Source organism: Somniosus microcephalus, chromosome 1 (assembly GCF_052327205.1).
Source record: "Somniosus microcephalus isolate GS21.2 chromosome 1, FLI_Smic_1.0, whole genome shotgun sequence".
In the NCBI taxonomy this organism is placed as follows: domain Eukaryota; kingdom Metazoa; phylum Chordata; class Chondrichthyes; order Squaliformes; family Somniosidae; genus Somniosus; species Somniosus microcephalus.
Window position 1 is genome coordinate 134,455,436 of NC_140987.1, and position 24,403 is coordinate 134,479,838.

The 24,403-nt window shown below is 44.4% G+C and overlaps 1 protein-coding gene across 6 annotated transcripts in view; it reads right to left on the reverse strand.

Moving 5' to 3' along the window:
- vps13a (vacuolar protein sorting 13 homolog A) overlaps window positions 1–24,403 on the reverse strand; it is a 631,135-nt gene that overhangs the window by 518,709 nt on the left and 88,023 nt on the right. For all 6 annotated transcript variants that reach the window (XM_085985825.1, XM_085985842.1, XM_085985834.1 and 3 more), the window contains exons 5-7: window positions 10,340–10,441; window positions 7,233–7,342; window positions 4,887–4,946 (exon numbers count right to left, since the gene is read on the reverse strand). In XM_085985825.1, the coding sequence (XP_085841951.1) occupies window positions 4,887–4,946; window positions 7,233–7,342; window positions 10,340–10,441 (272 nt within the window). The remainder of the gene's footprint in view (window positions 1–4,886; window positions 4,947–7,232; window positions 7,343–10,339; window positions 10,442–24,403) is intronic.

Below are 24,403 nucleotides of genomic sequence, written 5' to 3' on the forward strand. Positions count from 1 at the left end.
ACAAGTTGTTTTAGAAATCTAAATCATATTTTTTTGAATCTCTTCCCCAGTCTTTGTATTTGAAAAGTGCAGCACATCAAATGGGATAAAAATAGGCTGGTCTTGAGAATTGATTTTCTGCTCACTGAAAGCTGACCTTCTCCATATCTAATGAAATTCTATATCCATGGTAACTTTATTTTTAGATCACTATTCAACACCACTGGAGTATTTGATGCAAACTCTGATTGCAGAAGACTAAGTAAAAAAAAATATTTTAACCACCATACTTCAGAGCATTTTGAACTGCTTACTACCAGAATCTGACAATGTGGAAAATTGCCCAGGTATGTCCTGTCCACAAAAAGCAGAATCCAGCCAATTACTGTCCCATCAGTCTACTCTCAATCATCAGCAAAGTGATGGAAGGTGTCATTGACAGTGCTATCAAACATCACTTACTCACCAATAACCTGCTCACTGATGCCCAGTGTGGGTTTCACCAGGACCACTCGGCTCCCGACCACATTATAGCCTTGGTCCAAACATGGACAAAGGAGTTGAATTCCAGAGGTGAGGTGAGAGTGACTGCCCTAGACATCAAAGCAGCATTTGACCAAGTGTGGCATCAAGGAGCCCTAGTAAAACTGAACTTAATGGGAATCTGGGGGAAACTCTCCACTGGCTTGGGTCATACCTAGCACAAAGAAAGATGGTTGTGGTAGTTGAAGGTCAATCATAGCAGCCTCAGGATTTCGCTGCAGGAGTTCCTCAGGGCAGTGTCCTAGTCATACCATCTTCAGCTGCTTCATCAATGACCTTCCCTCCAACATAAGGTCAGAAATGGGGATGTTCGCTGATGACTGCACAGTGTTCAGTGCCATTCACAACTCCTCAGATAATGAAGCAGTCCATGCCTGCATGCAACAAGGCCTGGCCGACGTTTAGGCTTGGGCTGATAAGTGGCAGGTAACATTCGCGCCACACAAGTGCCAAGCAATGACTATCTCCAACAAGCGAGAGTCTAACCACCGCCCCTCGACATTCAACGGCATTACCATCGCCGAATCCCCCACCATCAACATCCTGGGAGGTCACCATTGACCAGAAACTTAACTGGACCAGCCACATAAATACTATGGCAACAAGAGTAGGTCAGAGGCTAGGTATTCTACGGCAAGTGTCTCACCTCCTGACTCCCCAAAGCCTTTCCACCATCTACAAGGCACAAGTAAGGAGTGTGATGGAATACTCTCTGCTTGCCTGGATGAGTGCAGCTCCAACAACACTCAAGAAGCTCGACACCATCCAGGACAAAACAGCGCACTTGACTGGCACCCCTCCACCACCTTAATCATTCACCCCCTCTACCACCGGCATATCTTGGCTGCAGTGTGTACCATCTACAAGATGCACTGCAGCAACTCGCCAAGGCTTCTTCGGCAGCACCTCCCAAACCTGCGACCTCTTCCACCTAGGACGAGGGCAGCAGGCACATGGGAACAGCACCACCTCCAATTTCCCCTCCAAGTTGCACACCATCCTGACTTAGAAGTATATAACCGATCCTTCATCGTTGCTGGGTCAAAATCCTGGAACTCCCTACCTAACAGCACTTTGGGAGTACCTTCACCACCCGGACTGCAGCGGTTCAAGAAGAGGCTCACCACCACCTTCTCAAGAGCAATAAATGCTGGCCTTGCCAGCGATACCCACATCCCATAAACTAATTTAAAAAAAATTAATTTATGATAGGGTGAAAATAAAATTTTGAAATTCATGAGGATATAATAGCACATTAACAGACATAAGCCGAACTAAAAATAAATGTCGGAAATTTACAAACTGTTTTTAAAATACAAGCCATCTCCTGTCAAAAGAATATCTGGAAACTTTTGAACTTCTTTACATTTAAAAGAAATGTAACATTGGAATAAATTTTACTTCTGATGATTCAGTTATCATTGCACTAAAATCAAATTTCACAACAGGCATATCTGGATGAACTGGGATGTCTAGTCATCGTTAACACATTCCCTGATTATATCAAATTGAAATATGATTGGTAAAAGGATCATATGTGTGTTATTCTGATGGTTTTTAAAGTAATGTTTTGACAAGTTTAAAATTATTTGAGCACATCATTATTGCAGAAAGATTTTTTTAGCATTTTGCCTTTTTTCTACAAAATTAGAATGCAACAGCAGCAGCAATACGCACACTATACACGTTAGTAACATACTCACCGGCAAAAAAAATCATACTGGTCATGATGGTATATTTATATCAAATATATGGACTACTTACTCATTATATATTAAATAAAAGCACAAGATGCATCCATTTAAAAACAAAAAAGTCAGCAGATTATTTAAACTGCTGCCAAGTCACATCCAGCAGCAGATGAGTTGAGCCGGAGTCGGGCGATGTTACGGAGGTGTAAAAAGGCGGTCTTAGTTATGGCATGGATGTGTGGTCGGCAGCTCATTTCAGGGTCAAATATGACACTAAGGTTGCAAACCGTCTAGTTCAGCCTCAGACAGATGGAGTCGGGGGGAGGGGGATGGAGTGAGAGACAAAGGGAGGGAGAGAGGGAGCGGGGGGAGGGGAGAGAGAGAGAGAGAGAGAGAGAGCGCGTGCATGGTGGAAGGGAATGAGAGAGGGGGCCAATATCCATTAATAATCACTATCCAAAAAAGAGCCACCAAATTTTGGAATCACCGACAAATGAGCAATCCCCAATGCTATCACTACGACGCCCTGAAATGCCAAGAGCTGACCATAAAGAAGAATACCCTCAGTCAACTAGTCCTGGGACTCAGTGAAGTAACTACTAACAATACTAACAATAACCAGCCCCAGGACAGTGACAGGATAACACAAAGAATTCGACCCAACACAATCATCGCTAAGCAAAAGGAAAAATATCTGACATATTGGGCAGAAACAACAAAAACCCAAAGCAAACTCAATTGCTACTTGGCCCTAAACAGACAATACAACATAGCTGATTACCTGACCATGGTAAAGGATAACAAACTGAGAAGAACCTTGACAAGGTACAGACTTAGCGAACATAGCCTAGCGATCGAAAAAGGCAGACACAGGCAGACCAGGCTGCCAAGAGAGGACAGGATATGCTCTCACTGCAGTCAGGGAGTGGTGGAGACAGAGATGGACTTCCTCACAGCTTGTGGAAAATACCAGGGCATCAGGGAGAATTTCTACCAAAAATTCTCACAAATATGCCCTGATTTCAGAAATCTGAATGACAACCAAAAACTCCCATTCCTACTGGGAGAGGAGAGAAGCTGTATAACACTGGCGGCACACTATGTTACAGCTTGCCATGAACAGAGGGACAACCAGTAAACTAAGAAAAGAATATATATAAACAATGCGAATGTATATTTATACACTCAGGGATATACCTGTTTATACACTGTATGAATAGAACTGCGTTTATGTGCTAAACCATAAATGTATTTTGATGCTTTGGCAACATAAGATGTAACTTATCATGCCAATAAAGCGATTTGATTTGTGAGAGAGCAGGGGGGTGAAGAGAGGGAGAGAGCAGGGGGGTGAAGAGAGGGAGAGCGCAGGGGGGTAAAAGAGAGGGAGAGCGCAGGGGGGGAGCAAGAGCGAGGAGAGATTTATATAGCACTTCACAACTTCAGGATATCCCAAGCACTTTACGTCCAATCAAGTGCTTTTGAAGTGTAATCACTTTTAAGATAGGGAAACGCGGCAGCAAATTTGATCACATCAAGGTCCTACAGATGGCAATGAAATAAATGAACGGATTATCTGTTTTTGTGTGATAAAATGATTAGGGGATAAATTTTCGCCAGGACACCAGGAGATCTCGGATAGTGACATGGGATATTTTGATTTCAAATGAGACAATAGACCGGGCCACGGTTTAATGTCTCATCTGAAAGACGGCACCTCTGAGTGCAGCACTCCCTCAGTACTGCACTAAAGATTCAGCCTAGCATGCTCAAGTCTCTGGAGTGGGGCTTGAACTCTGAATCAGGAAACGAGAGTGCTACCACCAATCCATGAATATAGAATCATAGAAATATATGGCACAGAAGGAGACCATTCGGCCCATTGTGTCTGTGTCGGTCGAAAAAGAGCTATCCAGCCTAATCCCACTTTCCAGCTCTTGGTCCGTAGCCTTGTAGGTTACGACACTTCAAGTGCATATACAAGTACTTTTTAAATGCGATGAGGATTTCTGCCACTAACACCCTTTCAGGTAGTGAGTTCCAGACCCCCACTACACTCTGCATGAAAGAAATTCACCTCAACTTCCCTCTAATCCATCTACCAATTACTTTACATCTATGCCCCCTGGTTATTGACCTGGTTAGGGGAATAGGTCCTTCCTATCCACTCTATCTAGGCCTTCGTAATTTTATACACCTCAATTAAATCTCTCCTCAGCCTCCTCTGTTCCAAAGAAATCAAACCCAGCCTATCTAATCTTTCCTCAAAGCTAAAATTCTCCAGACCTGGCAACATCCCCGTAAATCTCCTCTCTACCGTCTCTAGTGCAATCACATCTTTCCTGTAATGTGGTGACCAGAACTGTACTCGGTACTCTAGCTGTGGCCTAACTAGTGTTTTATACAGTTCTTGCATAACCTCCCTGCTCTTATATTCTATCCCTTGGCTAATAAAGACAAGTATCCCATATGCCTTCTTAAACCACCTTATCTACCTGTCCTGCTACCTTCAGGGATCTGTGGACATGTACTCCAAGGTCTCTCTGTCCCTCTACACTTCAGTATCCTACCATTTATTGTGTATATTCCCTTGCCTTGTTAGCCCTCCCCAAATGCATTACCTAATCATAGATCTTAAAAGGGAAGAAATTAAAAGCCTTAAATCCACAGTACCTCAAGACTTAAATTCTGAAGTGAAATTCCAAATGACAATGGAGAATCTTGATTTGTGATCTGCAAATAAAAATACAATTACAAAAAAAACTGTCACAGTTGGAAAAGGCTACTCAAAACTAGATATAAAAGATGATAGCTATCACGAACTGAAAACTCAAATGAACAGTGTTTCTCTTCTATATTGACGTAAATTATTCAAAATGTTTCTGCACCTTTGAAATGAGAGGAAATAAGGTAAGTTAAATGTTGATTTATAATTCTTTCTAATGCCTCTTCTCGGATATAGCAAAACAATATTCTTTAAGTGATATGGGAACTGGTGCAAATTCTGTTGTGCCTTAAAACAAATGCTAATCAGTTGCTATTTTGTTTTCCATTTAGGTTTGTAAAGAATAACTTGTTACAGTACTCCCATTCTTTGAAATACTTCTTGTTTTTTGAAGTTTATTTTTATCACCTCCAGAATCTCTGAATTAATTTCACTGGCCTGGTTTGTAAACATGAAAGTCCATATGCCCTCTGACAAATGTTGTGGATCATTTTCATTTCTCAGATCCCTCTAGGACAGCAATGCATTATAAAACTCCAAAACATGGTGACAATTCAGAACCGAGTAATCATAATGGCAAGTTTGAATCACACATCCCAACATTTTCTCTTTCTAAAATTATGACTGTATCAATGAATAATTCATGGCCTGGATTTTGCATTAAGGATTACGGTGAAGCCAACACCACTCACCGTTATAACAAAGTAAATCGGACAACAACTTTTAGCGTCTGCACATGTGCAGTTAAACGCAGAAATCTGGAAGTTGCTGTCAGAGATACCCCACTTCTCGCCAATAAACTTGGCACTGAGATCAATGCAATGGTGTGAAGTTGGGGTACGTGCCCAATAGCTCCCCACTAAAGATGCCAGAAAAAGTTAGGGATGGTGCATTCAGGTGTAAGTGAATTTTTAATGGCGTGATATGTGATAATTACTGCCAAACAACCTCTCTGGCCCTGAAAATTTGAACTTTACAAGTATGGAGTCTCATTCCTTCAGAAGTTAATTAGTGTTTGAGATTTAAATTTTTCTGTGTCTCTTAGCTCTCTCTCAATCCCATCTGTCTTTCCTAATCTTTATTTCACTTTCTGTACATGATTTAAATTTAATTTACACTTCCTGGTTTAGACTCTGCATGGCTCAATTCTTCAATCTGATTGGTTGAAGAGCCTCGCTGTTTCTTTACCTGCTCACAAGACGCCACAGATGCCCTGTAATAGGTGCCACACTGGATCAGATGCTGGATTAGAACAAGTCTTCGCTTAAGAACCTGAGAAAACTTTGTGGGCAGCTGTCAGCGAGTTGCATTCCTTCGTCGCTGGCCACAAAATCCATATGATTCTAGGTGGGAAATCAGTCTTTTTCTTTATATTGTGTGCAAAGTAATGTGATGAAAGGTGTGGTTTCTAAAATTTCTGAATTTTACGCTATTTTTTCATCCAAGTAAAAGATGCGCTCAGATAACTTGTGTTAAGATTATGAGAATTAATGCAGAGCCTAGTGCTCGTATACCTACTCAGTAAGAAGCTAGCACCAGTAAGCGTACTAAAAAAATTGCCTCCTAGCTTATTAATATGGCAATTCTTTAGATCATGTTGCCAAAGAAGCTTTTTGGAAATCTCAGTCAGGGGTGAGGAATTTAGCCTTCTGTTACAAACTGGAAAGCAAATCAACATACATTACTTATGAAATAGAGCTTCCCTCTTTTTTATAAAATGTACTCACTCATTTAGGGACTCTCATGCTTCCTTCGCAATATTTTGTCAATGGGAACTTCTCAACCTATTGCATAGCAGGGAAAGAAAAACTCCAAAGGACTTTAAAAAAACATAACACACCTCAGGCTCAGAACTATGAGTAGTCAGTCACTGAATCTTTCACCCATCATCAGAAAATGGGCAGTAAGCTCAGCTGAACAGGCCAGTGACGTGAAGCAACAACAGATGCAGGTTTAGGTCCTGCTCAAGAGTCCCTGGTCTGAACTGCATCAAGCAGAAAGGTGCCAAGTGGAGCCTACTGTCTCTTCCAGTGAGAAGATATGGGATGAGGGAAATTGGAGGGCATAGTCACAATTGATCACTATAATAACCAATTAAATCATTACAATATTTGCACCAGCTCACATACCACTGAAAAGACACTGCATTTTCAACATTAATGTCTTTCTTTCTGCAATTAAGTGTCTTGGAAAAAATTATACACATTTTTAAAAGCACATCTGCAAGAGAAACAAATAATACATCTTGAAAGGATAGAATCTAAGTTAAGCATAAAAAGGAATTAAGTACTCACATCATCCTCATAACGGATATGGATGTTGGTAATTTTGACCTGCAAATTCTTAATAACCTGAGTAATTAACTTTTCAATGAATGTGTCTTGCTTTTCTTCTTTTGGATTTTCTGTAAAATTGAAGTTCAATTTTAATAGCAGTAGATATCACTATACTTCATTTTTTCCCTCCATGTATGCATTGAAACTACCTCCTAAATTTTCTGCGTATTTGCTGGCGGGAAAGAATCTCATCCATCATCAGAAAATTGAGAGAAATGTCCACTACTTTCCAATATGCGGCAGGCAATGTTAGGTGTCGCAAGTGCATACTCAGAAAATGAATTAAAAAGTTACTATCTCAATGTGTAGCTTCAATCAACATTTAGGTCAGCTTGCAACTAAAAACGTAAAAAGCTTAGAGCTGTAAATTTGATAAAATCTAAGTACAGGGTGTACAACTTAAAGACTCTCGATGTTACTACAGAGCTTTAGTATGCTTTGCAGTTCTTAACTGGTCACATTTTTATTCTCAACCTTTTTCGACAGCTCGTTACAAAACCAGATATTGGGATATATTCCCCAACATAAAGGTTACTTTCATATTCCTATGAGTTTTGCTTCATTAACTGTCAAAGCATTGCAGCATCAGAGAAGCAGCTTCAAAGCCTTAACACTTTTAAATCCAAATTTCCTTGCAAACTATCACCCCATCTCCAATCTCCCTTTCCTTTCCAAAGTCCCTGAACGTGTTGTGGCCTCCCAAATCCGTACCAATCTTTCCCGCAACTCCATGTTTGAATCCCTCCAAATCAGGTTTCTGCCTCTGCCACAGTACTGAAATGGCTCTCAAAGTCACAAATGATATCCTTTGTGACTGTGACAAAGGTAAACTATCCCACCTCATCTCTGCAGCCTTTGACATGGTTGACCACTCCATCCTCCTCCAACACCTCTCCACCTTCGTCCAACTGGGTGGGACTGCACTCTTCTGGTTCCATTCTTGTCTATCTAACCGTAGTCAGAGAATCACCTGCAATGGCTTCTCTTCCCGCTCCTGCATCTTTACCTCTGGTGTCTCCCAAAGATCTATCCTTGGCCCCCTCCTATTTCTCATCTACATGCTGCCCCTTGGCGACATCATCCAAAAACACAGCGTCATTTTCAACGTGTACACTGACGACACCCAGCTCTACCTCACCACTAATTCTCTCGACCCCTCTGCGGTCTCTAAATTGTCAGACAGCTTGTCCAACATCCAGTACTGGATGAGCAGAAATTTTCTCCAATTAAATATTGGGAAGACTGAAGCGATTGTCTTCTGTCCCCGCCACAGACTCCGTTCCCTAGCCATCAACTCCATCCCTCTCCCTAGCAAATGTCTGAGGCTGAACGACACTGTTGGCAACCTTGGCGTCATATCTGACCCTGAAATGAGCTTCTGACCACATATCCGCAGCATAACTAAGACTGCCTATTTCCACCTCTAACATTGCCTGTCGACCGCCCCGCCTCATCTGCTGCTGAAGCCCTCATCCGCTGCTGAAGCCCGCATCCATGCCTTTGTTACCTCTAGACTTGACTATCCCAATGCACTCTCGCATTCTACCCCACATAAACCTGAGCTCATCCAAAACACGGCTGCCAGTGTTCTAACTCACACCAAGTCCCATTCACCCATCACCCCTGTGCTCGCTGACCTACACTGGCTCCCGGTTAAGCAACTCCTTGATTTTAAAATTCTCATCCTTGTTTTCAAATCCCTCCATGGCCTCGCCCCTCCCTATCGCTAATCTCCTCCAGTACCACACCACCACCCCCCACACCCACAATATCGCCGCTGCCCTAATTCTGCCCTCTTGAGCATCCCCGATTATAAATCGCTCAATCATTGGTAGCCGTGTCTTCAGCTGCCTAGGCCCTAAGCTCTGGAATTCCCTCCCTAAACCTCTCTACTGCTTTTTCTTCCTTTAAGACGCTTCTTAAAACCTCTCTCTTTGAGCAAGCTTTTGGTCATCTGCCCTAATTTCTCCTTATGTGGCTCGGTGTCAATTTTTTTCATCTTCTAACGCTCCAATGAAGCGCCTTGGGATGTTTTATTAGGTTAAAAGGCACTATATAAATATACAAGTTGTTGTTGTTGTTTAGAAAACTTCTGTGGTGATTTCCCAATGGCTCAATGGATAAATTGTTCTGATCCATAAAAAGCAGGAATGCTGCAGATTGAATCCCTGGTATGTATTGAGTTCACTGATCTCAGCCTGGTCAGCACCAGAAAATAAATTAAGATCCCACAGGCAGCAGAGTGGGGAAGAATTTTCTAACGATTGTTGTTTCTTCCGTAGTGAAAAAAAAATCACAATCATCAAGAAATAAATTTCATAAAAGGACAGTATTTTAGGTAATTTTATACAATGGAAAAGAAAATTTCCCTGCACCCCTAAAGTGGCATCCTATTCAGATCATCTACTTAAGAAAACACTAATACAAAAGCAAAATACTGCAGATACTGAAAATCTGAAATATAAAATGCTGGAAAGGCAGCATCTGTGAAGAGAGAAAAACCAGAGTTAATGTTTCAGATCGATGACCTTTCGTTAACACTGTTTCTCTCTCCACAGATGCTGCTGACCTGCTGAGTATTTCCAGCATTTTCTATTTTCATACTTGAGAAAACAGCCAATTTAACTAATAAAAATTAAGACAATGCAACTGTTGGAAATCTGAAACAAAAACAGAAAAGGCATGAAACACACACCAGGTTAATCAGCATCTGTGGAGTGAACAAATAGTCAACCTTTTGAATTCAAACCCTTCTTCAGAACAGAGTCACTATTTGATGTACGATACCTCAAATCTCGAGTGAATGTCTTTTCCTCTATATTACCTCCACCTTCCCAAAATCTTCATATACAAATATATTGAAGTTAAGTACATGAGCAAGAATTATACAAGTGAAGATGTATATGCAGGTTCACATTGACATTTACCAATAGGACATCAATCTTCTTTACACTGTATTCTTTTATTTCTCTGCTCTTTTTATTGTATGATGTTGACATTTGCTGATAAAAAAATACAAATGAGGTGCTGATGAAAGAAAGATACACCAAATCAGTTTACTATACCTTTGTCAGCAACCTTTTGCTTAGCTTCTTCAATTCTTTGTAATTCTGTCTGCTTGATCTCTTGAAGCTGCAATTCCTCTTTTTTGGCATCATATTCGATACCTAGACACACAAAAATTAAAAATGTAACTTACAAATACCAGTGTTAGCAGACAATGTTACATAAAAGTTCAAGTTCAGAAAACAGATAACTTCTTCAATCAAGAAAATGCACATTTTTATTTTTCCAATAATGGTACACAAGTATGCTGACTTGTGATAACTAGAGCTAACTTGTATTTCACTTGAAATTTTGTTGCTTTAGTAATGAACCAAAGTGACTCCTGTAGGAGTGATATTCCCTGTAAGCAACTCTCTCTGTATGTTTTCAATTTACTAAATTAATCAAATAATCTAGCAAGAATGATTCTGTGCTATATGACTGTTAGATGGTATATACCAACACCAAATAATGGTCAGTGTCACTTAAAGAACTCATGGATTCTACAGTTCTTCAATAAGGAAAAAGACCTAGATGTAGCTAGCATCTTATCACATCTCTGGGAAACATCTCAAAGTGCTTCAAATAAAATGAATTACTTTTGAAGTGTAGCAACTGTTGGACAGTGGAAAACTGCAATCATTTTGACAAGTTTACGTTAACTTTAGCAAATGAGACACACCTGATCACTATTGGTCAAGCAAACTTATACTGGTGAAGCAACAATGGAATGGGGATTTTCCTCTGTACCTCAATAACTGATTTCTTTAAAGTGGCATGCTGTTCATATATCAGGGGGGGAAATACTAAACTATTTCCCATTTCATCAGACCTTTGACTCTAGTGATGAATCTCATTGCTCTTCCGTGTACTGCCTTCAGGGTTTGAATGTTGCCATCACAGTGACTACAACTGGACATAGTACACTAGGGTGTGTTCTGTCCAGAGCACTATACAGTTGGAGCATGACTTCCTTTGACTTGCACTCTACTGTTTTTGGCTATATAGTCAAGCATCCAGCTTGCTTTATTAATTGTTGTGCTTCAGTGGTTGGACATGTTGATTATTGAGTCTCCGAACACCCTTGGAATATCTCAACTTCATGTTCAGATATTTCAGAACAATTCATAGATTACACATGTTGTTCATTTTTCTTCCTATGTGCAGTAAATGTCATCTGCCATTGTTTCACTACTTGTATATCTAGAAAAAGGCTCAATGAAGATGTTGTGGAAATACCAGAGTACGAATATAATCAAGTATTTCCTTAATGGAGAATGATTAACTGTGCAATAGTAATTGAACTGCAAAAAGTATCCTGCAAATGACCCCCCGAGTGTGATTCTGGGGAGCAGTATTAACATTAAGGTCTGCTGCTGTGTCTTGGAGGTTTTTGTTGCGTCAGCGTGGCTTATGAATTACTAGAGTCAGGTGGGTTGAGGAATGCCCCTCTCATATTGAGCCTAAGCTATGTAAAGGGTGTTGCTGTTGTGCTGGCCAGCCATTAAAAGAATGCCAGAAAAGAGACCAGATTTCTTCTTCAAAAAACTTCTTCTGATTCAGGTTAAGAGTGTACATAATTTTCCTAGACTGAGCTATTTTCTGTAGTGCCTTAGTCGACAGTAAACCATGTGTGGTGGTCCATCTGTCATTACTACAATGAGATGCATTAACTGGCTACATAGGAGGAAGGCCAGGAGTTTACATATATTCAGGTCCAAAGAAATCTCAATGAGGAATCCCAAAAAGCAGTTTGTTAGAATCTCTATCACTGACAGAGCCTTGAGCTATCCTTACCACAACTAAAATCTGGAATGACCAATGGTACAAGACTTCTGTCTAGTGGCAGGTAGTTTTAAATGGTTTCAACCCCTGTGAACACCACAAGAAAAACCACCACAGAGGGGTTATGACAAGGTGGAATCAACTCTGTGCATGCCATCTGCCTTGATTGTTACCTCTGGCTGGTAATCTACAGTTTTCTAGACTCTCTTGCTTATAATTCAGAAGGAAGCTGAAGGACAAAGCACAAAATTTAACACAATTCAGGCTCCAGACTACTTTAACATTAAAAAGTATTGATAGCTATTGTATTTGCTCAGGAGCCAAAGAAGGGGTCTCCTCACAATTAGTAGTGTTTGGCTACGTCTTTGATGCCAGAAGAAAACTAAGCAATGCTCCCCAAAGGCTACCAGATGAAACAAGCTTTTGCTATCCCTAGCCAAAGGGGAACTACTCATTGTGACAAAAACAAGCATTTTCCCTAGTTTTAGCTTGGCAATGGTTCTTTTAATCCAGTCACAATACATAAGGACTTATAAATCAGTTGCATTCAGAATTGTGTCCCCAGCTTAACTCAATACAATGCTGTAAGGGCAACTAGTTGGTTTGGTCTTCATGTAGAAAATTTCAGACTGAGCCAAATCATGAAATTCAAACACAAACAACTCTGACATGTTCAATGATGCACATGATGGACAGCTCCTTTTGAAATTAGCTGACAATTCTTCAAATTCAAAAGCCTCAGTGACTGTTTCGCAATATTTAATTAGCTTCAACTGTTCAAATTAAGAGTTGGTCTGCAACTTAAGAGATCAGGCTAGTTACACCCAACCACTGACGATACAAGAAAATATCTGCAAAAATAACAAATTAGAAAATCTATACTTCAGTGTACAGGTTGCGAACCAGTTAACTGTTTCTATGATTTCAAAAGCTAGCACAGTAATATTTACAGTAATTATAAAAAAGATATGGTAGTGTAGTGGTTATGTTACAGGACTAGTAATATGGAGGACTGGACCAAAAATCCAGAGAATGTGAGTTCAAAACCCATCACAGTAGTTTGAGAATTTGAATTCAGTTTAAAAAAAAAATCTGGAACTAAAAAACTGGTAGAGGTAAAAGTGACCATGAAACTGTCGGATTGTTATAATGAACCAGTTTGGTTTTTACATGTTGCTTGGAGAACGGAAAGCTACCGTTCATAACTGGTCCGGTCTTTATATGACTCCAGTCCCAAAGCAATATGGTTGACTTTTAATTGCCCTCCCAAGTGGCTTAGAAGCAAGCCACACAGTCGTATCAAACCATACTACAGCAGTTCAAAAAGACCTTCTCGAGGTAACTAGAGGTGGACAATAAATGCCGGCCTTGCCAGCCCACATAGAATGAATGTATATTACTGCTATTTATTGTTACAGTCTGTTCAATAAATTAATGTCAGTTACAGCCCATAAGAAATAGGAGCAGGAGTAGGTCATTCGGCCCTTCGAGCCTGCTCCGCCATTCAATGAGATCATGGCTGATCTTCTGCCTCAATTCCATTCACCTGCCTTATCGCCAGATCCCTTGATGCCCTTATTAGTCAGAAATCTATCGATCCTGAAAAGTGCGAGGTGATGCATTTTGGACGGACTAACAAGGCAAGGGAATACACAATGAATGGTAAGACCCTAGGAAAGACAGACGATCAGAGGGACCTTGGTGTGCATGTACATAGATCCCTGAAGGCAGCAGAACAGGTGGATAAGGTGGTTAAGGCATATGGGATACTTATATTCTATGCCTCGGCTAATGAAGGCAAGAGCAGGGAGGTTATGATGGAGCTGTACAAAACGCTGGTAAGGTCACAGCTGGAGTACTGTGTGCAGTTCTGGTCGCCACACTATAGGAAGGACGTGATTGCTTTGGAGAGGGTGCAGAGGAGATTTACCAGGATGTTACCTGGCCTGGAGCACTTCAGCTATGAAGAAAGACTGGACAGGCTGGGGTTGTTTTCCTTGGAGCAGAGAAGACTGAGGGGGGACCTGATTGAGGTGTACAAAATTATGAAAGGCATAGATAGGGTAGATAGAAAGGAACTTTTCCCCTTAGTAGAGGGGTCAATAACAAGGGGGCATAGATTCAAAGTAAGGGGCAGGAGGTTTAGAGGGGATTTGAGGAAAAACTTTTTCACCCAGATGGTGGTTGGAATCTGGAACTCACTGCCTGAAAGGGTGGTAGAGGCAGGAACCCTCACAACATTCAAGAAACATTTGGATGAGCACTTGAAATGCCATAGCATACAAGGCTACGGACCAAATGCTGGAAAATGGGATTAGATTAGACAGGGCTTGATGGCCGGCGCAGACGCGATGGGCCGAAGAGCCTCTTTCTGTGCTGTATAACTCTATGACTCTATGATAGGAGATTCAATAATTAGAGTATCACAATTTTGGAATCCAGATGCTCTGTTGCTAGGGTGAGCGATATTTCAGAAAGACTGACAAATATGGAAGGCAAAGGAAATCGGACAGCCTTCATGGTTCATGTGGAAGTCAATATAGGAAAGGAAAGGCCTAATGTCCTGCAAAAGGATTTGAGGAGATTAGGAAGCAGGTTAAGGAGCTATGCCTCAAGGATGAGCTACAGCTGAATAAAAAGGGAACTAATGAAACTAATGAACTGGTAAAATGAATAGATAGGAAACTGGAGAGAGATTTAAACTAGGAAAAAGAGAGAAAATAGAAGCAAATCAGAAATAGTAAATATTAAAAAAAAGTAGAAATAGATGAGGTAAATATACAAATAAAAAATAATTTTGCAAAAAGGACAGCAAGCAGAAGAAAGAAAAGTAAATCGACCAGCTAGAAGAAAAGACCGAGATAAAGGAACAAGGTGTGAACTTAACCAAAAAAAAAGGAAAAGCAGTAGTGTCAAATGAGGACAAAAAAAAAGATAAAGTGCATGTACTGCAATGCTCAGAATGTGAGAAATAAACTGAAGGAATTAGAAGCAAGTATGCAATAGGAAGATATTGGCGTAACAGCACCAACAGAAACTTGGCTGCAAACTGGACAGTAGTGGAATAAATTGAGTTTATTTCTCACATTCTAAGCATTGCAGTACATGCACTTTATTTTATTTTTTTGATTGTCCTCATTTGACACTACTGCTTTTACTTTTTTTTTTTGGCTAAGTTCACACCTCATTCCTTTATCTTGGTCTTTTCTTCTAGCTGGTTGATTTGAATTTCTTTTATTTCTTCTGCTTGCTATCCTTTCTGCTAATATATTTTTAGGGCAAGCAGATTAATAAGAAAGTAGGAGTAACAATATTGGACAGGACTGATGTACACAAAGAGGTCCAGACAGAGTCATAGAAACATAGAAGGTAGGAGCAGGAATAGGTCATTCGGCCACGCGAGCCTGCTCTGCCATTCAATGAGATCATGGCTGATCATCCAAACTCAGTACCCTGTCCCTGCCTTCTCCCCATATCCCTTTAGCCTTAAGAAATATATCTAACTACTCCTTGAATATATTTAAGAATGAATTGGCCTCAACTGCCTTCTGTGGTAGAGAATTCCACAGGTCCACCACGCTCTGGGTGAAGAAATTCCTCCTCATCTCAGTCCTAAATGGCTTACACCTTATCTTTAGGCTGTGACCCCTGGTTTTGGACTCCCCCACCATTGGGAACATCCTTCCTGCATCTAGTCTGTCCAGTCCTATTAGAATTTTATAAGTTTCAATGAGATCCCCTCTCATTCTTCTAAACTCCAGCGAGTATAAGCCCAATTGACCCAATCTCTCCTCATACGTCATTCCTGCCATGTCATTCCTGCCATCCCATGTATCAGTCTGGTGAATCTTCCCTGCACTCAGTCCATGGCAAGAACATCCTTCCTCAGATAAGGCGACCAAAACTGCACACAATACTCAAGGTGTGGTCTCACCAAGGCCCTGTACAACTGCAGTAAGACATCCTTGTTCTTGTACTCAAACCCTCTCGCTATGAAGGCCAACATACCATTTGCCTTCTTAACCGCCTGCTGCACCTGCATGCTTACCTTCAGCAACTGGTGCACAAGGACACCCAAGTCTCGTTACACTTTCCCATCTCCCAATCTATTGCCATTCAGATAATAATCTGCCTTCCTGTTTTTGCCACCAAAGTGGATAACCTTGCATTTATCCACATTATACTGCATCTGCCATACATCTACCCAATCACCCAACCTGTCCAAATCATACTGGAGTTTCTCGGCATACTCCTCACAGCACACACGCCCACCCAGCTTTGTGTCGTCTGCAAACTTGGAGATACTACATCTAGTTTCCTCGTCTAGATCATTAATATATATTGTGAATAGCTGGGGACCTAGCACCGATCCCTGCGGTACCCCACTAGTCACTGCCTGCCACTCGGAAAAAGACCCGTTTATTCCAGCTCTTTGCTTCCTGTCTGCCAGCCAGTTCTCTATCCAAGTCAGTACCTTGCCCCCAATCCCATGTGTTTTAACTTTACACGCTAATCTCTTATGCGGGACCTTATCGAAAGCCTTCTGAAAGTCAAAATACACCACATCCACTGGTGCTCCCTTATTTATTCTACCAGTTACATCCTCAAAAAATTCCAGTAGATTAGTCAAGCACGATTTACCTTTTGTAAATCCATGTTGACTTTGTCCGATCCTGTCACTGTTTTCCAAGTGCTCTGCTATTACATCTTTTATAATGGACTCTAGCATTTTCTCCACTACCGATGTCAGGTTTACCGGTCTATAATTCCCCGTTTTCTCTCTACCACCTTTTTGAATAGTGGAGTAACATTAGCTACCCTCAAATCCATGGGAACTGTTCCAGAATCTATAGAATTTTGGAAGATGACCAGCAATGCATCTACTATTTCTAGGGCCACTTCCTTAAGTACCCTAGGATGTAGATTATCAGGCCCTGGGGACTTATCGGCCTTCAATCTCGTCAATTTCCCTAACACCATTTCCCTACCAATACTGATTTCATTCAGTTCCTCCCTCTCATTAGACCCTATGTTCCCCGACATCTCTGGGAGGTTATTTGTGTCCTCCTTTGTGAAGGCAGAACCAAATTATGTATTTAATTGGTCGGCCATTTCTTTGTTCCCCATTATAAATTCCCCTGATTCTGACTGCAAGGGACCTATGCTTGACTTCACCAATCTTTTTCTCTTCAAATATCTATAGAAGCTTTTACAGTCAGTGTTTATGTTCCCTGCAAGTTTACTCTCATACTCTATTTCCCCCGTCTTAATTAATCCCTTTGTCATCCTTTGCTGAATCCTAAACTGCTCCCAATCCTCAGGTTTGCTGCTTTTTCTGGCCAATTTATATCTCCTCTCCTTGGATCTTATGATATCCCTAATTTCCCTTGTTAGCCATGGTTGAGTCACCTTTTTTGTTTTATTTTTATGCCAAACAGGGATGAACAAATTCTGTAGTTCATCCATGTGATCTTTAAATGTTTGCCACTGCCCATCAACCATCAACCGTCAACCCTTTAAGTAACATTCCCCAATCCATCCTACCCAACTCGCACCTCATACCATCATAGTTTCCTTTATTTAAATTCAGGACCCCAGTCTCTGAGTCAACTACTTCACTCTCCATCTTAATGAAGAATTCTATCATATTATGATTGCTCCGCCCCAAGGGACCTCGCACAAGATTGCTAATTAATCCTCTCATTACATAATACCCAGTCTAAGATGGCCTGATCTATTGTTGGTTCCTCGACATATTGGCCCAGGAAACCATCCCGTAAACACTCCAGGAATTCCTCCTCCACAGTATTGTTACTAATTTGGTTAGCCCAATCTATATGTAGGTTAAAGTCACCCATGATAACCACTGTGCCCTTATTGCACACGTCTCCAATTTCCCGTTTAATGCCATCCCCAACCTCGGCATTACTGTTTGGGGGTTGATGCGCTATCAATTACTCAAAAGACTGAGGTTAAGCGAGTAACTAACAGGCTTTTATTAACAAGAGAATGAAGGTGTGCCTCGAGTGGTCGACCAGTCCAGAATACAGAGGGACTGTGGAGCAGTCACCTTTATACCTGGACTCGTGGAAGGAGTCAGCCGAGGCATGTACAGACATGTACACAGTGGAATACAAACACCCACACAGGCAGGTATAACAGTGGTTTACCACATTCACCCCTTGTTTAAAAATGAGTCCGGCAGGGTGAAGTGTATTAAAAGTTTGTGTATTGGAGTCTCTCCGGAGGTCCTGTCTGCCGCTGTGATCGACGTGGCGACGGCAGGGGTAGTGAAGCTTCCGGCGTCGAGTCCCGTGTAGGCTGGGGCACTGGTGTGTAGTCCTCGTGGGTGTCGAGCGGGTCGCGGGGCCCAGGCGTGCCGTCTGCTGGGGTGGGATATTGGATCGTGGGGGGGGGGGGGGTGGTAGTGGGTAGTGGGTTACTGGGGCTCCTGAGGGTGCGAGGTCTCGTATGGAGACTGTGTCCTCCCGCCCGTCCGGGTACGCAATGTAAGCATACTGGGGGTTGGCGTGGAGGAGGTCGACCCTCTCGACCAGGAGGTCCGTTTTATGGGTCCTCACGTGTCTTCTCAGTAGGACCGGCCCTGGGGACGTCAGCCATGGCGGTAGCGATGTCCCCGATGTGGACTTCCTTGGGAAGACAAACATTTTCTCATGAGGGGTGGCGTTAGTGGCAGTGCAGAGCAGTGACCGAATAGAGTGGAGCGCATCGGGGAGCACATCCTGCCAGCGGGAGGTCGGAAGGCCCCTAGACTTTAAGGCTAGCAGGGCGGCCTTCCAAACTGTCGCATTCTCTCTTTCCACCTGTCCGTTCCCCCGGGGGTTGTAACTGGTGGTCCTGCTTGTGGCAATACCCCTAGCGAGCAGGTACTGGCGGAGTTCGTCGCTCATAAACGATGAGCCCCGGTCGCTATGGATATAGCTGGGGAAACCGAACAGGGTGAAGAGGTCGTTCAGACATTTAATGACCGTGGCACTGGTCATGTCCGGGCAGGGGATGGCGAACGGGAAACGGGAGTACTCATCAATAATGTTGAGGAAGTACACATTGCAGTCGGAGGAGGGGAGAGGCCCTTTAAAATCAACACTCAGGCGCTCGAAGGGGCGAGTGGCTTTTATCAGGTGAGCCCTGTCTGGTCTATAAAAGTGCGGTTTGCACTCGGCGCAGACTTGGCAGTTCCTGGTCATGGTCCTGACCTCCTCAATGGAGTAAGGCAGGTTGCGGGCCTTGATGAAGTGGAAGAACCTGGTGACCCCCGGGTGACAGAGGTCATTGTGGAGGGCCCGCAGTCTATCGATCTGCGCGCTGGCGCAGGTGCCACGCGATAGAGCATCCGGGGGTTCATTGAGCTTCCCGGGCCGGTACAAGATCTCGTAATTGTAGGTGGAAAGTTCGATTCTCCACCTCAAGATCTTGTCGTTTTTGATTTTGCCCCTCTGCTTGCTGTTAAACATAAAAGCAACTGAACGCTGGTCAGTGAGCAGGGTAAATCGTTTTCCGGCTAGGTAGTGCCTCCAATGACGCACAGCCTCCACAATAGCCTGGGCCTCCTTCTCAACAGCGGAGTGTCTGGTCTCCAGGCCCTGGAGGGTTCGTGAAAAGAAGGCCACGGGTCCCCCCGCCTGATTAAGGGTAGCGGCCAGGGCAAAGTCGGACGCGTCGCTTTCCACCTGGAAGGGGATGGATTCGTCCACTGCGTGCATGGTGGCTTTGGCAATGTCTTCCTTGATACAGTGGAAGGCTAAGCGGGCCTCTGCCGTCAAGGGAAAAGAGGTGGACTTGATCAGCGGACGGGCCTTGTCCGCATAGTAGGGGACCCACTGGGCGTAATAGGAGAAAAACCCTAGGCACCTCTTCCGGGCCTTGAGGTAGTGGGGGTTCCATAAGGGGACGCATCCGGTCGGGGTCGGGACCGATGACTCAGTGTTCCACAACACAGCCAAGGATGGCGAGGCGGGTTGTGCGGAATATACACTTCTCCTTGTTATACGTCAGGTTCAGGAGTTGGGCGGTGCAGAGGAATTTTTCGAGGTTTGCGTCATGGTCCTGCAAGTCATGGCCGCAGATGGTCACATTGTCCAGATATGGGAAAGTGGCCTGCAACGCATTTTGATCGACCATCCGGTCCATCTCCCTTTGGAAGACGGAGACCCCGTTGGTGACGCCAAAGGGAACCCTAAGGAAGTGATAGAGGCGGCCGTTTGCCTCAAAGGCAGTATACTGGCGGTCCTCAGGGCGGATAGGGAGCTGGTGGTACGCTGATTTCAGGTCAATGGTCGAGAAGACGCGGTACTGCGCGATCTGGTTGACCATATCAGCTATGCGGGGGAGTGGGTAAGCGTCCAGCAGGGTGTAGCGATTTATTGTCTGGCTGTAGTCGATGACCAGGCGCTGCTTCTCGCCGGTCTTAACGACCACAACCTGGGCTCGCCAGGGGCTGGTGCTGCCCTCAATAATCCCCTCCTTCAGGAGCCGCTCCACTTCGGTTTTAATGAAAACCCTGTCCCCGGCACTGTATCGCCTGCTCTTTGTGGCGATGGGCTTACAGTCGGGGGTGAGGTTAGCAAACAGTGGGGGGGGGGGGGGGGGCGGGGTGACTCAGTGCGGAGAGGTTGCACCTGGTGCGCGGCGGGCAGTTTGGAAGCTGCTGGCTGCGGACTGTGAGTGGGGGGAGGGGTCCACCGTACGCCATCGTAACACTTTTAAGGTGGCACTGAAAATCTAACCCCAGTAGAACGGCAGCGCAGAGGTGGGGCAGGACCAGAAGTTTAAAATTATCGTACACAGTCCCGTCTACTAAGAGTGTCACCACGCAGTAGCCGCCAATGTCCCCCAACTGGGACTCGGAGGCCATAGAAATCCGCTGGTGCGCAGGCAGGACTGGGAGAGAGCAACGCCGCACCGTGTCGGGGTGGATGAAGCTCTCCGTGCTCCCAGAGTCAAAAAAGCAGGTTGTTTCGTGACCATTTACCCTAATGTCCATTGTGGACCGGGCCAGTTGGTGCGGTCTCGCTTGGTCCAGCGTAACGGAGGCCAGCGTAGGGGTCGGTGAGTCGCTGCGGGTATCAGATGAGGCGGTGTTGGGGGCCTGCTGCATCCCGGCTGGCGTCGTCCATGACCCCCATGTGGCTGGAGGCGTCCAAAATGGCTGCTGCTCCGGTGGTTCGCACATGGCTGGGGAGGCCCAAGATGGCGGCCCGCACGCGGCGCTGCTGGGGTTCGGGGTGGCTTTGGCCCTGCAGACGCTGGCGTAATGTCCCTTCTTCCCGCAGATCGCATTTTTCGCCGGGCGTTTGGTCTGGGGTGTTTGGCCTGGCCACAGAAGTAGCATTTCTGGCCTTGGGACACTGCTGCGGTAGTTGGGCCGTTGCTGGGATGTGGCTGGGGTGGCACGGCGCTATGAGACGGTCCTACCGTGTCCCAGGCTGTCGTTCCCCGCGGCGTCCACGGTGCAGAGGAGTAGGCATCCATGCCCCGGTAGGCTGCGTCCAATGATAGTGCGAGTTCAGAGGCCTTGTTGAGGTCGAGGTCACTCTGCTCCAACAGTCGCTGTCAGGTGTAATTGGACCTGTGGCCCGCTACAAAAGCGTCCCGGATAAGTTCCTCTGTGTACACGGCGGCCTTTACATCCTTACAACCACAGGCCCGGCCAAGCACAGACAGTGCCTGAAGGTATTCCTTGGTCGATTCCCCAGGTTGTTGTTTACGACTCCCCAGGAGGTGCCTGGCGTACACCTCGTTCACTGGGCGCGTGTACCGGTCCTTGAGGAGCTTGAGAGCAGCCGTGTACGAGGTCGCGTCCTGGATGACCGAGTACGCTCGGTGGTTCACTTTGGAGGTCAGGACATCCAGTTTGTCCTCATCCGATTTGACCGTTGCAGCGGAGGCGATCAGGAATCTTTCAAAGCACCTAAGCCAGTGAGCAAACTTGGTGGATGTGTCCGCCTCCCGATGGTCTAAGTCCAGGCATGCTGGTGTGAGGATCTTCTCCATTATAAAAAAATCTTGTTAATAAAATTGATGCGCTATCAATTACTCAAAAGACTGAGGTTAAGCGAGTAACTAACAGGCTTTTATTAACAAGAGAATGAAGGTGTGCCTCGAGTGGTCGACCAGTCCAGAATACAGAGGGACTGTGGAGCAGTCACCTTTATACCTGGACTCGTGGGAGGAGTCAGCCGAGGCATGTACAGACATGTACACAGTGGAATACAAACACCCACACAGGCAGGTATAACAGTGGTTTACCACAGGGGTCTGTATACAACTCCCACCAACGTTTTCTGCCCCTTGGTATTTCTCAGCTCTACCCATACAGATTCCACATCATCAGAGCTAATATCCTTCCTTACTATTGCGTCAATCTCCTCTTTAACCAGCAATGCTACCCCACCTCCTTTTCGCCTGTCTTTCCTGAATATTGAATACCCCTGGATGTTGGGTTCCCAGCCTTGGTCATCCTGGAGCCATGTTTCCGTAATCCCAATCATATCATATCCATTTACATTAGAGTCAATATGGCTAGAAATCAGAAATAAAAAAGACATTATTATATTAGTGGGATTGAACTGCAGGACCAGTAATTGTGGAAGGGAAATGGAAGAGGAAATCTGTAGACAGACCAAGGAAATAATTACAAACAACAAAACTGTTGTTCTAGAAGCTATTAATTACTCATTGATTGGGACTGGGAGGGAGTAAGTGGAAAAAAGGGAATAGAATTCCTAAAGCGAGTGCAGGACTCCTCCCTCAAGCAGTATGTTGTATGCCTACAAGTGGCGAGGCATTGCTAGATCTAGTTGTTATGAGTAAGGAAACAGATCAGGTAGCTGAAATAAATGTGAGTGAACACTTCTTTAAAAATCCATTCATGGGATGTGGGCATTGCTGGCAAGACCAGCATTTATTGCTCATCCCTAATTTTCCTCGAGACTTGAACCGCTGCAGTCTGCATGAAGGTACTCCCACAGTACTGTAAGGTAGGCAGTTCCAAGATTTTGACCCAGCGATGAAGGAACGGCAATATACTTCCAAGTGAGGGTGGAGTGTGACTTGGAGGGGAACTTACAGGTGGTGGTACTCCCATGTGCCTGCTGCCCTTATCCTTCTAGGTGGTAGAGGTCGCGGGTTTGGAAGGTGCGGTTAAAGAAGCCTTGGCGAGTTGCTACAGTGTAGATGGTGTAAACTGCAGCCACGTGCACCGGTGGTGGAGGGAGTGAATGTTTAAGGTGGTGGATTGGGTGCCAATCGAGCGGGCTGCTTTGCTCTGGATGGTGATGTGCTTCTTGATTCTTGTTGGGGGTTGCACTCACCCAGGCAAGTAGAGAGTATTCCATCACACTCCTAACTTGTGCCTTGTAGATGGTGGAAAGGCTTTGGGGAGTCAGGAGGGGAGTCACTCACCACAGAATACCCAGCATCTGACCTGCTCTTGTAGCCATCGTATTTATGTGGCTAGTCCAGTTAAGTTTCCGGTCAATAGTGACCCCCAGGCTGCGGATGGTGGGGGATTAGACAATGGTAATGCCGTTGAATGTCAGAGGGAGGTGGTTAGACTTTCTCTTGTTGGAGATGGTCATTGCCTGGCACTTCTGTTTTACGAATGCTACTTACCACTTATCAGCCAAAGCCTAAATGTTGTCCAGGTCTTGCTGCGTGCAGGAACAGACTGCTTCATTATCTGAGGAGTTGCGAATGGAACTGAAGATTGCACAATCATCAGCGAACATCCCCATTTCTGACCTTAATGATGGAGGGAAGGTCATTGATGAAGCAGCTAAAGATGGTTGGGCCTAGGATACTCCTGCAGTGATGTCCTGGGGCTGAGATTCTTGGCCTCCAACAACCACAACCAGCTTCCACGGTGCTAGGTATGACTCCAGCCAGAGGAGAGTTTGCCCCGATTCCCATTGACTTCAATTTTACTAGGGCTCCTTGATGCCATACTTAGTCGTCGTCGTACGTGTCTTCACACTGTTCCCTTTGGGGAACTGTATGAAGTGGTGGAAGGATTTCTGGCCGCGTTAACGCTCCTTCCGTGACCGTAATCATCTACATACCAGCCATTAGGGTGGTTAGTCCTATGGCAGGAGGGTTTTACGGGCTCCCACAACCCATACGAGGGGGGGGGCCACCCACACCCACGGACGCAAGTATCCTGCTGGATGTCAACCCAGAATTTAGAGCCGGAGCTCCGACTCCACTTGCCGGGACTGTCTGGAGCGGGGTTCGAAACCCTACACCTTCTGGCCCAGCGGCGGGGATGCTACCGCTACGCC